The sequence below is a fragment of the Psammomys obesus genome, unplaced genomic scaffold (genome assembly GCF_907164565.1).
Source record: "Psammomys obesus unplaced genomic scaffold, mPsaObe1.curated_primary_1811, whole genome shotgun sequence".
NCBI lineage: Eukaryota > Metazoa > Chordata > Mammalia > Rodentia > Muridae > Psammomys > Psammomys obesus.
Window position 1 is genome coordinate 12250725 of NW_026591598.1, and position 16383 is coordinate 12267107.

The 16383-nt window shown below is 44.4% G+C and overlaps 1 protein-coding gene across 2 annotated transcripts in view; it reads right to left on the reverse strand.

Moving 5' to 3' along the window:
• Nucleotides 1-12111, reverse strand: part of Cep85 (centrosomal protein 85) — a 35388-nt gene extending 23277 nt beyond the window's left edge. The window contains exons 1-2 of one of the 2 annotated variants that reach the window (XM_055611020.1): nt 12003-12111; nt 817-887 (exon numbers count right to left, since the gene is read on the reverse strand). In XM_055611020.1, the coding sequence (XP_055466995.1) occupies nt 817-871 (55 nt within the window). In that variant the 5' untranslated portion in view covers nt 872-887; nt 12003-12111. Of the gene's footprint in view, nt 1-816; nt 888-11466; nt 11576-12002 lie in introns of those variants that run through there. The other variant, XM_055611021.1, reaches the window with a different exon arrangement.
• Nucleotides 12112-16383: the final 4272 nt, after the last annotated feature.

The window sequence follows — 16383 nt, forward strand, 5'->3', positions numbered from 1 at the left end:
TTCTTGCAAATACTTGCACCACCTATGTGATCACTATTAAATTTACCTATAAATAGCAGATAAGCACTGAATGAACTGGAAGTTATCTGGAGGCTTATCACGATGCCTACTGTGTACGAGAAGCACGCTGGCCAACAAAAAGTCTCAGGAGTAGAAGCACTTGGGTACAACCTTGGCAAGCTGAGTTTGATCCCCAGATCCCACAAGGTGGCAGGAGAGAATGACTCTTGAGAGTTGCTACCTGACCTCCACGGCACATGCACGCAAATAAAAATGAAGAAAACAAACCTAAGAGGATACCATAAACATGTACCAGCTGTCTACTGTGAGCCAGGTACTGTAAGGCTTTCAAGTTAAATAAATCATACATTTAAGTTGAATTTTAAAAAATGTCATTTCCTGACAAATACTTCAAAAAAAATCAAGTTATTTTACTACTCTGATCTTAAATTTGCTTCCTCTAGTAAATCCCATCTCTCTAAGTGTGTATGCTTAGCAAACATACTTCATATACCTACACTGTACGTCTATTGACCTTTCAAAAGCTTGTCAATCCATTCTAGAGATAAATTCCCAGGTCTCTTGTGACGGTGTAAGAGATGGCTCAAGAATTCCAATCTTTACAGAGTAGCACATGAGTAGAAGCCTGTGATTCATGCTGTTTATTCTTCCCTGATTTCACTCAGAACTATGTCTCAAAGACAAAACAGTTAGCCTCTAGACTCCACATGCACAAGAGCACACACCTACATATCTCTCTGGGTTTCTCTCTCTGAAACAGCAGAAGCCAAAATTCAATACATGAAGACCACTCACCTGGTGAAGCAGCATGAGGAGACCTGTCATTTGGATATTTTTCTTGCATGGCCATCGGTTACCTGAGACAACTGCAGAATGAAAGAGTAACCAGTCAGACTTTCCAGATGCTTTTAAAAAAGTATCTATATAAACTGTAATTAATATAAAAAAATAAACATTTAATTAAAAAATCTCTAACTCAGTTCCCATTGGCTGGAATTAAAAAAAAAAAAAAAAAACCTTGATATAAGAAGAAAGAAGTTCAGTTTCCTCCTAACCCTCTATGCTTCTAGCATCAGACTCTGTGTGTGTGTGTGCATGTGTGGGGGGGTATTCTAACTGGCCCACTCCCAATGCTACCCTAACTCCCAGGTTGTTTTACCCATGCTTCTTATCAACTAGTTATAAACCAATAGTCCCTGACACCCTCCTAGTTTGATTTATTTTGCTAGAACTCAAGGAGTCTTTACATTTCCTAGTTTAAATTAGGTGTGATGGTACACATCTGTAATTCCAGCACACGGAGCCAGAGACAGGAGAATTACCACAAATTCAAGGCTAGCCCAGTTTATATACTGAATTCCAGGTCAACCAGAACCTGTTTCAAAAAAATAAAGTATGAGCTTATTACAAAGATATTACAGCCAGCTATGGTACTGCATACCTATAATCCTACATTTGGGAAGCTGAGGCAGAAGGATTACCACAAATCTGAGGCCATCCTGTGCTAAGGAATGAGAGTTTCTCAAACTAAACAGAAAACAGGGAAAAAGGATTATAAAGGACATAGATAAAGAGATGCATAGGGAAAAGGCAAATAAGTTGTGTAGAGCTTCAAATAGCCCCACTCCCAGGTTTGCTACTGATGAAAAAGCCAGAAACAATAAACCCATGTTATAAAGGATTTGCCAAGAAATTTGGTTGGGAAAAACCAATTTACACAAAAGTAGAATTTAGCTAAAGAAGAACTGTTTCAAATATGACTGGAAGATTTAAGTACCATACTAATCAGATTTCTTAGGTACTATAAAAAGCTAAAATAATAATAATAGGGCTTTACTTCTAAAATAATTAGGAGCTTGGGGTTACTGGAGATATGTTTTTGTAATGATTTGTTCACCAAGACTGCCCATAAAGTTCTACTGCCATATCAAAAGGAGTAGAAATCTGACAGGCAGTCAGAATAACCCTGGCTAACAACGCCCCCAAAACAAAATAAAACAAAACCCTACAAAAACTACCCAGGGCCTTTGAGCAAAAAAGTCATCTCAGCAGCATATGAAAAGATACATCTCATTTTGAAGATTCTAAGGCTATTTTATCAATATGCAACAAGCAAGAGAAGAAAATATCTATTTTACAATAACATATCATACAGTCAAGTATTCTCCCATTGAAGAATATTTTATGGTTAGAGAGATTGCTTAGCCAGCTAAGAATACCAGCTGCTGGAGGCTGGAGAGTTGGCTTAGTGGTTAAGAACACTGAATATTCTTCCTAGAGGACCCAGGTTCAATTCCCAGCACCCACACATGGCAGTTCACAACTGTCTGTAACTCAAGTTCCAAAGAACATGATGCCCTCACAGGCTTACATGCAGGCAGAACACTAATGTACATGAAGTATTTTTATTAAAAAAACAGAAGGAGTTCCAGCTGTTCTTTCAAAGGACACAGGTTCAATTCCCAGCCTTCCCTTGGTGGCTCAAAACTACCTATAACTAGGAATCCAACACCCTCTTCTGGTCTCTGGTGGCAGTAGTTACACACACACACACACACACACACACACACACACACACAAAACAAAACAAAACAAAAAAAAAAAAAACAAAAAAAACTATCCAGACCAAACACCCACATATAATAGATAGTGACCCAAAAAAAATTTTTTTTAAGGGTATTTTCAAAAAGAAAACATGTGCCCGGTGTAGTGGCAAACACCTTTAATCCCAGCACTCAGGAGGTGGAGGCACAGGGAGGCAGAGGCAGGTAGATTCTGTAAGTTTGAGGCCAGCCTGGTTCTATATAGAGTTCCAGGACCACCAGAGCTACACAGAGAGAGACCTTGTCTCAAACAAAAATAAAAGTAAATTATGGGGGCATGGTGGCCCCCATATAGTGCCAACTACTCAAGGGGCCAAGATAGGAAAACTGCTTGAAGTTCAAGACCAACCTGGGAAATATATAGCAAGATCCACACCTCAAAAAACAAACAAAAGGGGCTGGAAAGACAGCTTAGTGGTTTAGACAGTGTACTATTCTTGCAGAGGGCCTACATTCAGTTCTAAGCACCCATGTCAGGCAGATCACAACCCCCTTATACATCCAGCTCCAAGGACTTCAAGGGTACTTGCATTCACATTTCACATCTACACACCTATACTTATAACTAATGTGTGTGTATACATATACATATACATACATATACATACATACATACATATATATATATTTAAAGCTGGGTAGTAGTGGCACATGCCTTTGATCCCAGCACATGGGAAACAGGCAGGTTCATTTGAGAGTTTAGGCAAGCCTAGTCTACAGAGTAAATTCCAGGACAACCAGGGCTACAACAACAACAAAATCTGTCTCAAAACAAACAAATAAACACAGAAACACAGAATAACATTTATTTACTGTATGTGTGCACAACAGTGCACCTGTGGAAGTGAGAGGGCAAACTCTGCAGAATCAGTTCTACATTTCTACCATGTATACTAGGAATCAAGCTTGGGCTGTTGGGCTTGGGACAAGGGCCTTTCTTTACATGGTAACCATCTCACCTACCCATGTCACCTACCCATGGAGGCCAGAGGTGGACATCAGGTGTCGTCTACCACATTTTTTTGAAGCAGTGTCTCTTTAACTAAACAGGAGTACAGATTCAGCTGGACTGGCTGGCCAGTGAGCTCTGGGGATCTTTGTCTCCATATCCTTTTCCTCCCAAGCACTGGGCAGTTATAGATGGAACTGTTGAGCCTACTGGAGATCAAAATCCAGTTTCTCATGTTTTTACAGCCAGCTCCCAGTTCCAAAATAGTTTTTTCTTAAGACAATCTCTGTCTCTTATAAAGTACTCATACTTAAAAACTTAGGGGGTAGGGGCAAAAAAAGAGACTCACTTATGCCAGGCTGACCTCAAACTCACTTCTGTAGCTAAAAATGACCTCGAACTTGTGATCCTCTTCCCACAAGGGCAGGCTTGTGGAGTCATTCCCTCCTTCCACCTTTGCATGGATTCAAGGTATAGAATTCAGACTGCACTTTTACCCAATGAGCCATCTCACCAGCCCTGCTAGTTTGTTTTCTGACAAAGAGGCAAGCCTCCTTGGAACCCCTTAATAAATTTATATATTTAATCAGAAAAAAAAAAGTCTAGCTGTATAGCCCAAATTGGCCTTGAACCTGCAGTAATTTCCCTGTCTCTGGTTCTCCTACACCAAACAAACAAACAAACAAAAAAAAAACTCAAAACAAAACAACAACAAAACAAATAAATAAGCAAACTGTGTCAGGTAGAACACTCCTTCGAAGCTAGTATTTGGGAGACATAGGTTAAGTATTCTAGGCACTACATGGTGATGGCATTTAAGACATATACCATTACACCCAACTGAGAATTCTTTTTTTGTTTTTGGGGTTTCTCTGTGTAGCCTTGGCTGTCCTAGACTCTTTGTAGACCAGGCTGGCCTCAAACTCACAGAGATCGTCTGCCTCTCTGCCTGCCAAAGTAAGAACTTTCTTTTGTAAATAAAAAATTTTTAAGATCATTTCATAAGCTGCACTGTTTAGATTAGCAGAAGCACTAATATGGTGGACTCAAGACTACAAATATACCAGCCCTAAGTACACAGTTATCTGTTAAGTTTTTAATGCCTTTGTTAGGAAAACAAAAATCAGGACAGGAATTCAGAATATAATTCTTAGAGGTAAAATTCAATTCTGAAAGAAAAAAAAAAGGTGGTTATATGGTACTAATTAATGTACTTTGCTGACCTCTACAGTTCTATCTTAGCAACAACCACCCAAGGGTCATCAACTCATTGTATGCAATAACATAATGTGACCATGTTCTAAAACCACACTTCATAAAAGCATCAATTTAGCACTCAGGAAGCAGAAACAGGAAGACTGAAAGTCCCTGGTTAGCCTGAGCTTTGTCTCTAAAACAAACAGGATGGAAAGATAGCTCAGTGGGTACTAGCTGCGCTCTCAGGGGACCTGGGTTGGTTCCCAGCACCCATATAGTACCTCCAAACAACCAGCCTTAACTGCAGTTCCGGGAGACTTGACACCCTCTTCTAGGCTCTTTGTGTACTGCATGCACACGGTGCACAGATACACATGCAGGCAAAACAACATCATATACATAAAATAAAACCCAAAAACTCTCAAGAATCAACATCAACAAAATCTTCGACTTACGACTAGTTACCTGATACCAATTTATGGCTAGCCATTCAACTGATGGCCGGTGAGTTAATGATACAGGATAATCACCCACCTGTTGGTGATGTTTCTGGTCAATATCAAAACTACTCTTTCATTGGGCCTCTTCTTTTGCCTGTTACTGTTGTAGTCATTTTGGTTTATGATACGTAAACATATTTTTGTTAGAATTCTTAGTTGGGGATTTTAGTTTGTCCACACCTGTTAAGTATCTTATGTGGAGTATCTTTGCCAGCTGGAATCAGTTGACTTCTGAGGACTTACAGGGGTATAACTATGACAGCCCAGTGAAAGATGGTGCAGCTGCTTGGAGGAGGACTGCTTGCTGCTGGTTCGCCCTGCTGTTGTGTTTGCTGTTTGCTGATTTGCTGGTTATCTGGACTTCTGGATTTCCTGATGACTGATACTGGTATTGTCCCCAAAAGAATCCTACGACCCTATCCAGCAGGAAGTAGCAAAGAAAACTCTGTCCCAGTCCCCACTAACCTTCTTTCTTACCCAGTGTTGGGAAGGGGGAAGTTGGAGGGGAAGTAGAAGCACTTTAAGAACACTAAATTAAAGTAGGTTTGTTAAAAAGTCTAAGCACATACTTTTTTTTTTTGACAAAGGGTCTTGCTATTGTAGCTCCTGCTCACTTTGAACTTTTGAAACTTTTTCTTTTTTTGTTTTTTGAGACAGGGTTTCTCTGTGTAGCACTGGTTGTCCTGGACTTGCTTTGTAGACCAGGCTGGCCTCGAACTCACAGATTATCTGCCTGACTCTGCCTCCTACCCGGCTTGACTTTGAACTTTTAATCCTTTTTCTCTGTTTCCCATGTCCAGTACTAGGAACAAAATACCAGATCCATTTTGTTATTCTTTAAATATAAAGATGAAAGGGCCAAGTATGTTGCTACATACCTGTAGTTCCATCACTGGGGGAGCTGAGGCACTACTATTGCTAGTTTGAAACCAGTCCAGGCTACATAGTGAGACCCATTCATATAAAATAAAGTAAAAACAAAAAGAATAACCAAACAGTAACAATAGCAGACTCTGAGACATTTTCAAGTTCAAAAGAACAGAGTGACAAAAGGAGAACTTGAGTTGCCTGTAAGACTGAGCCTTTATATTTAGGAACCCAGTGGTCCTTCTGTAGAATGGTCTCCTGTATCCACTTAGAACTAATTTCAGGGATGCCTCAGACAGCAAAGTTCAGATGCTCACACTCCTTAGGTGGAATGGTACAGCACTTGCATATAACATCTGTACATATCTACCTGTACATTTAGACCATCATCTTAGAAACTGGGTAACAGTCTACTCTTAACTATTGAGAAAGCTAAGGCACAAAGAAACACTTGAGGCCAGAACTTTAAGGCCAGCCTGGGCAAACTAGCAATACTCCATCATAAAAACAACAACAAAAAATAGGCTGAGTATAGTGATATACACTTGTGATCCCAGCACTTGGAAGGTAAAGGTGCGAGAATCAAGGAGTCCAAGGCCAGGGCTGGGCTATTGAGAACCCTGTCCAGAAAAACCAAAGAAAGCATCATATCCAGAATACTTATCATGCCTACTGCAATATAGTATTTGCTTTACTGTGTTGCTTGGGTAATAATGACAAAAAGTCAGGTAACTATTCAGTATAGATACAGTTCTTCTGTTCACTGTGCATTTTCAGTCAATGATTGGTTCACTATGCAGATATAGAACACCAATAGTATATTCAAAGAAATGCATATATTTATTCAAAAACTTGCCTGTGAACATCTGTAACAGCATTATTTACCAAAAGTAAATAACTGCATATCAAAAAGTACAAGCAACCCCAAGCCCATCAAATAGATATGATGGATAAATGTGGTATAACTGTAAAATGGTATCATTTGGCAACAAGAAGAAGTGAGCTAGAGAGCTTAGCTGGTTAAGTGTTTGGCTGCAACAATGAAGATCTGTGTTCAATCCTCAGAAGCCTACAAATGGTGCTTCAAGCCTATAATCCCAGTGCTCGGAAAGCACTGACATGAGGATCCCAGGGGCTTGCTGGCCAGGCAGTCTGGCCAAACCAGAGAATTAGAGATCCTGTAGAGATCCTGGAGGAGGAAAAGAAAGATGGGAGGAACCAGAGGGGTCAGAGACACTACAAGAACACAGCCCACATAATCCACTGGGATTCATGAAGGCTCCCAGAGATCAGGAGCCTGTAGGGTCTGACCTGGGTTCTCTGCATATATGTTATGACTGAGTACTTGGTGTTTTTGTTGGATTCCTAACAGCGGGAGCAGGGGCCCCCTCTGACTCTTTTTGCCTGTTTGTGGGACCCTATTCCTTCTATGGGTTGCCTTGTCCAGCCTCGATGTGATGGCATGTGCCTGGTCTTATTGTAGCTTGTTATGTCATGTGTGGTTGATGTCCCTGGGAGGCCTGCTCCTGTCTGAGGGGAGAGGGGGAGGAAGAGACTCTGGGAAGGGGAAGAAGGAAAAACTGCAGTCAGGATATAATATATGAGAGAAGAATAAAAATCTTTTAAAAAGCTAGAGAGAAAAATAAATAAATTAATTAATAATAATAATAATAATAAAAAGCTAGAGAGTGATGAAGGAAGATCTCCATCATCACCCTTTAACCTCCATGTGCACGTGTCCATGCATCCACTTATATACATGCACACGCATGCACATGTATGCAGACAAACATGTACATGTGAATCTACATCCTGCACATACACAAAAGGAAATGAGGAAAATAGGATAATACAGTGCTTGTTGTGCAAGCATGAAGACCTGTGTTCCATCCCTAGCACCTACATAAAAAGCTAGGCATGGCGGCACATGCCTATAATCCCAGCACGGGAGAGGTAGAGATAGAAGGAGCTCTGTTTCTTACTGGCCAGCTACCCAAGCTCCATCAGTGAGCCTCACATCCCACTGAAAGCCTGTCTCAACAAGATGACTCTTAAGAACACCCGAGGCTGACCAATGGCCCCTCCATGTACCTGCACAATGTGCACCTGAACAATATTATGATAAATGAGGATAAACACCAACAGCCACATGTTGCATGGTCCCAGTCCTATGAAATGTCTAGAATAGCTAACTTCACAGAAATAAGAGCTATGCAGGCAGGGAATAGAGAGTAACTGCTTTACATATAATCTTTCTTTTCAGGATGATCAAAGTATTTAGGGGTTAGATGAACAACCTTGGGACATATTAAAAACCAATAAATTTATGTATGTAATCACATTCCTCTCAAAAACTACACCGTCTACACTGTCAGAACCATGATCCAGAGCAGTGGGTCTCAACCTTCCTAACGCTACCACCCTTTAATACAGTTCCTCATGCTGTGCTGACCTCCAACCATAAAGTTGGATACACAAAGTTAAATAAATCTGATATTTGAACCCTGTGAAAGAGTCATTAGACCCCCACAAAGGGGTTGCAACCCGACAGGCAGGCAAGAGGCTGATCACAGGCATGCAGAACAACCATGTCTGGCTTCTTTTTTTTCCCTTGAACCCTGTGTAGCCCCAGTAGGTAGGCCATGAACTCACTATGCAGTAGAAGCTGGCTGGCCTCTAGTTCACAAATTCTGGGACTAGAGGATTGGGTTATCATGTTACTTGTTTCCTTGTTACTGTTTTTTAGAATAAACCATAGGGCTGGAGAAAAGGCTCAGCCATTCAATTCCTAGTGCCCACATGGCAGCTCACGACTGTCTGTAGCTCCAAGATCTGACACCCTCACACAGATATACATGCAGGAAAAACACCAATGCACATAAAATAAAGTACACTTAAAAAAGAATAAACTGCAGAAAACAAGTTATTCTTGACTTTTTCTCCCTACCCCACCCCTCTGACTTTTTCTTAATAAGCTCAGAATCAGATGAGCAACTAGAAAATTTTTTAGGCTCAACACAGTGGTGCACACTGTAAACCAGCACGATGGATGCTAACCCTGAACTACACAGTGAGACTCTGTCTTAAAACATCAAGATGGGCACGGTGGCGCATGCCTGTGATCCCAGCACTCAGGGAGGCAGAGGCAGGAGTATCTCTGTGAGCTCAAGGCCAGCCTGGTCTACAAATCAAGTCCAGAACACCCAGGGCTCTTAACCCTGACTCAGAAGACAAAAACAAACAAATAAAACCCATCAAATCAGGATTAGAGAGACAAGTCAAGTTAAGAGTGCTCATTGCTGGAAGCTCCTTTCTCAGAACCCACGTCAGGCAGCTCCCAACTGCCCGCACCTCCAGCTTCAAAGGGTCTAAGACTCACATCTGAACTCTACACGAACTCCACAAGTGTGTGCTTGTGCACACATACACAAAGTTAAATAAATCTTAAAAAAACAAAAAACAGCACACCAAACCAAACAAGAAAAAAGGTTTGCACTGGGAGACAGCTTAGCGGTAAAGCACTTACCAGTCATGCCAAGAGTCCTTGAGTTCAAATCCCTAGAACATGTAAAGCCAGGACAATAGCTCATCTGTAATCTCAGCGCTCCTACACACTGAGATGGCAGAAACCGGACAATCCCTAGTGATATCTGTGGCCAGTTAGCCTAGTATGTTGAAGATGGTCTGTATCCTGCAGTATCACCTAGCCAGGTTTCTTCTGGTTTCTGAGACAGTTTCAGGTAAGCTGTCCTAGCATCTGATATGTAGCCAAGGATTAATCTCAAGCTTCTATCTTCCAAGTGCTGACAATACAGGCATGGATCACCACTCTTAGAAACATTTAATTATGTTAAAAACACACACCTCACTAATATGAAAGTTAGATTTTTATCTTTAATAAGTGAAAAATTACACACATACCAAAAAATTGTTTTCTAATTTTGAGTTAGAGTCTTGCTATTCAACCCTGGCTAGAACTCAATATGTACACCAGGCTGGCATTTAATCCCAGGCAATTCTCCTGCCTCAGTTTCCTGAGTGCTGAGATTGCAAGTATGGGCTACTATACCAAGCTTCAAATTATTGTTTTAAAGTAAGTTTCTTCATCACTTATCAGCAAATGCTTGATTTGTGTACACATTTAATATATGTAAACACTCAAGATCTCATAAAAATTATCCAGGCAAAAAAAAAGTCACCAAGAGTGGCAGATTGGCTGGGTGTGATGTCACTCCCCTGTGATCCCAGCACTTAGGGAGGCAGAGGCAAGCAGATCCCTGTGAGCTGGAGTCCAGCCTGTCTACAGATGAGTCCAGGACAGCCAAGGCAACACAGAGAAACTGTCTCACAACAAAACCAAAACTAAAACCAACAAACAAAGAAACGGGGGGGGGGGGGGGGGAGGGAAAGAGTGGTCCAGAGGACCCGGGTTCAATTCCCAGCACCCACATGACAGCTCATAACTGTCAGTAACTCTGGCCCCAGGACTTCTAACACACATACACACATATGCAAAACATCACTGTACATTAAAGAAGAAAAAGAGAGAGCAGCAGTGTAAGAAGCCCTAAATTTCCTGAGTAGGGACTATGTGCCTGGCTCTGTGAAACAAGTTAGAATGTATGGTATTGCCAGACAGTGATGGGACGCACCTTTAATTCCAGCAATCAGGAGGCAGAGGCAGGCACAGATGGATCTCTGCGAGTTCGAGGTCAGCCTGGTATACAGAGTAAGTTCAGATCAGGCAAGTCTACAAAGTGAGTTCCGGGACAGCCAAATCTATACACAGAGAAAGGTTTGGGGGGGATATCGAGTTAAAGAAGAACTACTGGTCATGTGAAAGCCTGCAATCTCAACACTATTGGAGGCTAAGGCAAACTTAACGTGATTTAAAGACAGCCTGAGACGGATATGGTGGAGCACATATTTAATTACAGCAAGGGAGACAAAGGCAGGAGGATCTCCATGAGTTCAGAACCACCCTGGTCTACATAGTGAGACCTTGTCTCTAAAAAGAACAACAAAAGCCCAGCCTGGGGCTATACAGACAAGAAAATTCCTGGCCAGCCTGGACTACACAGCAAGACCTAAAAAAAAAAAAGGAAAGAAGAGGGAGGACGGGAGGGCAGAGGACACAGATCAGTGGCGGAGTGCCTGCCTCGCTTATTTAAGGCTCAGTATTTCAACAACAGCAAACACACACGGTCTGACCTTCCCGACTCACTCAAGTCCAGGGCTCCAATACTCTGTGAGACGAGACCCTGAAAACGCTAAATTTTCGAATCACCCCAGGGCTGAAGCCGGGTTCCTCAACTTCGACACCACTGACCTTTGGCCTCAGCTGGTTTCGGGGGGGTGGGGGTGGGTCTGGGGGCATCGCTAAGCTTCTCCGCGCTGGATGCGGCAGCAAAGCTCCGGGCCGGGGTCTGGGCCGTCCCCGGGCGCCCTCCGCCCCCTCGGCGGGAAGGACTCCCCGGTGCCACCACCCCAGCGCCCTTCCGTTCCCGACCCCCCCCCCCCGGGGAAGGTCCCCTCCGCTCGCCGAGTGGTGACAACCGGGCCCGGGTGTCCCCGCGGGCTCTACGAGGGCGGCAGGGACACTGCCGCGGAGCGAGTGACGACGAGGAAAGCCAGGCGCCGAGCGGAGGCGTCGGGGACCCCGGCGGGCGTGAGGGGACCGGGACGGCCTTAGGGCTCGGCCCGTCTGCGCAGGCGCCCCGCTCGCCCAGGGTCTCCGCCCTCCCGCTCCCCCCCCCCCCACAGCCCCGACGAAGCTCGGTTCCCGGCTCTCCCGGGTTTTCCCGGCGCCGCGGAGCGAAGGGCGGGGGCCGCCGCCTCGGCGGGGAGCCACCGAGGAGCACTTACTCGGGCCTGGAGGCGGGCGGCGAACCCCCTCACCCTGGGATGCTGACGGCGCCCACCGCGTCCGCACGAGCGGCGAATCCGCTCCTCAGGTCGCCCAACGGCCGTTACACGCCCGTCAGGCCGCACGCCTCGGAGCGCGCGCCGCCCGGCTCCGCCTCTTTCTGCCCCGTCTCCTTGCCGCTGGCCAATAGGAAGTCGGGGCACGTGGCTGCCCCGCCTCCTTCTGCTTACCTTTGACCAATGGGAACCCAGGCCGCCCTGCTGTCCCGCCCCTGCGTGGTGCCCTCGGCTGTGGGCGGGTGGATCACTGCGCAGGAGGCGCTGGACCGGCGCGTCGCTCTGCGCATGACCCAGCGGCTGCTTCCACTCGCCTCCTCGCTCCTTACCCGGTCTCGCCTCGAGGTGGCGCTGTGGCGGCGAGTTACAGCGGCTCGCAGGGGCGGAGACCAGGCGTTAGCGAGCCCCCACCTTCCGGAACCAGAGGGGGCAAATTGCGCAGTACCCTGCCTGGGTGACCCCCATTCAGGGGTCACTATACACACACACGTAAATGATAATAAGGTGGCGCACGCCTGTGATCCCAGCACTCGGGGAGTTCGAGGCCAGCCTAGTCTACAGAGTGAGTGCGTTCCAGGACAGCCAAGGCTACACTGAGAAATCCTGTCTCAAAAAACCAAGAGAGAGAGAGAGAATAAAATTTAAAACATTTAAGGACAACAAATTGCCAATGACAGATGAATTCAGAGAAAACTCTAAAATTAGGACCAGGAGGCTGTACTAATATGAACTAATAAAGTCTGGATGTCTAAAAAATAATTTATGAACTAATTGAAAGAAAGTGATGTTGATGGCGGTTAGCCCGGGACTTGCTTTACAGCCAAGGTTAACTTTGAACCAATCCTGCATCCAAGAGCTGATATCATAAGTGTGACCAGATACACCTGGCTCAGTTTCCCCTGTTGTTGAAAAGTAACTCCATCATGTGATTAATTTCCGTGTGAAAAGTGAGTCCTCCTATTTCAACAGTGTTTAGGCTTTCATTTCAAAGAAGGTTCATAACTTCCGGGCTGGTGAAATGGCTCAGCAGTTGAGAGCACTGGCTGCTCTTCCAGACGACCCGAGTTCAATTCCCAGCATCCACATGTCAGCTCACAACTATCTGTAACCCTAGTACCAGGGGATCCAACCCTTTCACAAAGACACACATGTAGGCTAAACATCAATGCATATAAACTGTAAATAAATTATTAAAAATCATAACTGTTAAGCATAAATCTTCAGTTTCTTTGTTTGCTTGCCTACTCATGTAAACCAAGCTAGCATCAAACTCATTTTGTAATTTAGGCAAACTTTGAACCCCTGATCTTCCTGTTCCTACCTTCCAAATACTGTAGTTACTTTATTATTAATATTATTTATTTATTTATTTATTTTTGGTCTTCAAGACAAGGTTTCTTTGTGTAGCCTTGGCTGTCTCGATACTTGCTCTGTAGAATAGGCTGGTCTTGGACTCGGAGATCCACCTGTCCCTGCCTCCTGAATGCTGAGATTAAAGGCATGCGCTACCACAGCCCAGTTTACTTTATTATTTTTAAAAGACTTGCTGCAAATTTAATAAAATACATAAATGAAAGTATATGAACTAGCATGATTAAAAGTAAAAAGACTAGATTTGGGGCTGGAGAGGTGGCTCAGCGGTGAAGGGCACTTGCTGCTCTTACAGAGGACTGGGGTTTAGGTCAAGCACCCACGTGGTAGCTCACAACTGACTCTAACTCCAGGTCCAGGGGTTCCAGCGCCCTCTTTTGGCCTCTGTGGGAACCAAGCAAACAAGTAGTGGGTTAACATTCATTCAGGCAAAACCACTCAGACACAGCCAAGCGTGGTGGCACACGCCTTTAATCCCAGCACTCTGGAGTCAGAGGCAGATGGATCTCTGTGAGTTCGAGGCCAGCTTGTCTATATAGCAAATCCCAGAGAAGCCAGGGCTACATCAGGAGACCCTATGTAAGAACTAAGAACATCCACACATACACTCTTTTTGATGATAGATTTAGTTAAACATAACTTTCTTATTTAACCAAAGAGAATGGGAAGGGTCGAACACAGGGGTGCAGTCTGCAGTCTCGGCACTCAGAGCTGAGACAGCAGCATAGCAAGTTCAAGTCCAGCCTGATCCACACCATGAAACTCTGTTTCAAAACAGCCTGAAAGGAATGTCAGGACAGCTCAGGGGGGAAAGCAGTACTCCGCAAGCCTGGCAGCTGATTCGATCCCTGGGGCCCTCACAGAGGCAAAGGGTACTTGACTCCACAGGTCCATCCTCTGACCTCTGTATGCTGTCTATCTTAGGGTTTCATTGCTGTGAAGAGACACCGTGAAAAGGAAACCATTTCATTGGGGCTGGCTTACAGTTTCAGAGGTTTGGTCCGTTATCATCATGGCGGGAACCCTGGCAGTGTGCAGGCAGACACGTGCTGGAGGAGGAGCTGGGAGGCCGACCTCTTCATCCGCAGGCAGCAGAAGGAGACTGTGTGTCACCCTGGGCATATCTTGAACATGGCAGACCTCAAAGCCCACCTCCACAGTGACACACTTCCTTCAACAAGGCCACACCTCCTAATAGAGCCGCTCCCTGTGGGCCGAGCTTTCCAACACATGCGTCTACAGGGGCCAAACCTATTCAAACCACCACACAGTCCTATGGCAAATATGTCCATGAGCATACATTATGCACACATATACTTATTCTCCAAATAAATAGAGAAAAAGGCTGCTGAATTTTATTTTTAAATTTTTTTAAAGATTTATTTGTTTATTATTTACACATCATTTTACCTGCACACTAGAAGAGGGCACCAGAGCTCACTATAGCTAGTTTTGAGCCACCACGTTGTTGCCAGGAATTGAGCTCAGGACCTTTGGAAGAGCAGCCAGTGCTCTTAACCTCTGAGCCATCTCTCCAGCCCCCTTAACTTGATTTTTAATTATTTTTATTTTATGTGCATAGATGTTTTATCTGTATGTATGTCTGTGTGCCGTGAGCATGCAATGCCAGAAAGGCCAGAAGAGGGTATCAGATCTCCTGGAGTTACAGACTTGTGGGCTGCCATATATGGTCGCTGGGAATCCATCCTGGGTCTTCTGCAAGAGCAACAAGTTTTCTTAATTGCTAAAATGTCTCTCCAGGCACCCACCCCTCTCTTTTTGTTTTGTTTGTTTGTTTGTTTGTCTGTTTGTTTTTGTTTTTGCTTTTTGAGCTAAGATCTCAGAACTCACTGTGTAAGCCAGTCTGCTCCCTAACTCCTAGAGCTCTGCCTACCTGTGCCTCCCAAGTGCTGGGATTGAAGGTGTGCTCATCACACGCAGGTCCCTGAACTGAATTTCTATTCTGCTTTTTACTGTTGTATAGCTACTTCCTCTGACTAAAACACTCCTTCCTGGAGGGAAGGGGAAGGCTCTTGAGACCGGAAAGCTACGAAAAATGTCAAGGTTCAGGATGCCGAAGGCACCTCCAATACTCCCGAGAGTATGTGAGCAGTAAATAACCACTGGTGAAGAGGGTTTGGGGCAGGGAGCTCCAGGGATGTAGCCTTTGAGGCTTCACCTATGTCAGGGAGGGACTCTTGCTGCTGCATCTACCTTTGAGTCCTCTAAGCTCCTGGAAGCAAACCTTCACTTACGCCTCTGTGGCTAACCCCAATAAACTTTTTTTTATCATCCCAGTAAACTTGTTGGTTTCCAAGCTAGACTTGAGTAACATCCTTTTTTTTTTTTTTTTTTTTTTTTTTTTTTTTTAAATCGGTCTTCTATACTCCTTGAGTTCGCTGTTTGCCCAGGGCTAGTAAACACCCCATGTAGCTGAGGATAACTCCTGCTCTTCCTGACTCCAGCTCTATCTCTCAGGAGCTGAGATCACAGACACACACCACTGTGCCGAGCTCCCGTTCCTGTCTGTTGTTGCTCTTGTTTGTTTGATGTATGCTTGAGGTCTTGTGTGAGTTTATTGCTGTCTTGGAAATCAAACTCAAGACCTTGTGTATGCTATGCAAGGACGATGCCTTCACCCGTTCTTTGTGGTATTTTGCTTATATGTTTGTTTGTTTGAGACAGGGTCTTGATACATAACCCAGGCTGGCCTCAAACACAGAGTAATCCTCCAGCCTCCATCTCTGGCTGCCGGGGTTACAGGTGCACACCGCTTTGCATGGCTTGCCTGTTAACATCTAAAGTCTGTCCTGTTTCCTGGTCCACAGTCCGCTTCCACACTCATCCACCCTGTCCTTAATTGTCTAAGATTGCCTCGTGAACTGTTGAATCCTCGGGTATAAGTGGTCCCAGGTAGGTAATAGATTCTGGTTAGGATGAATTAATGACGGCA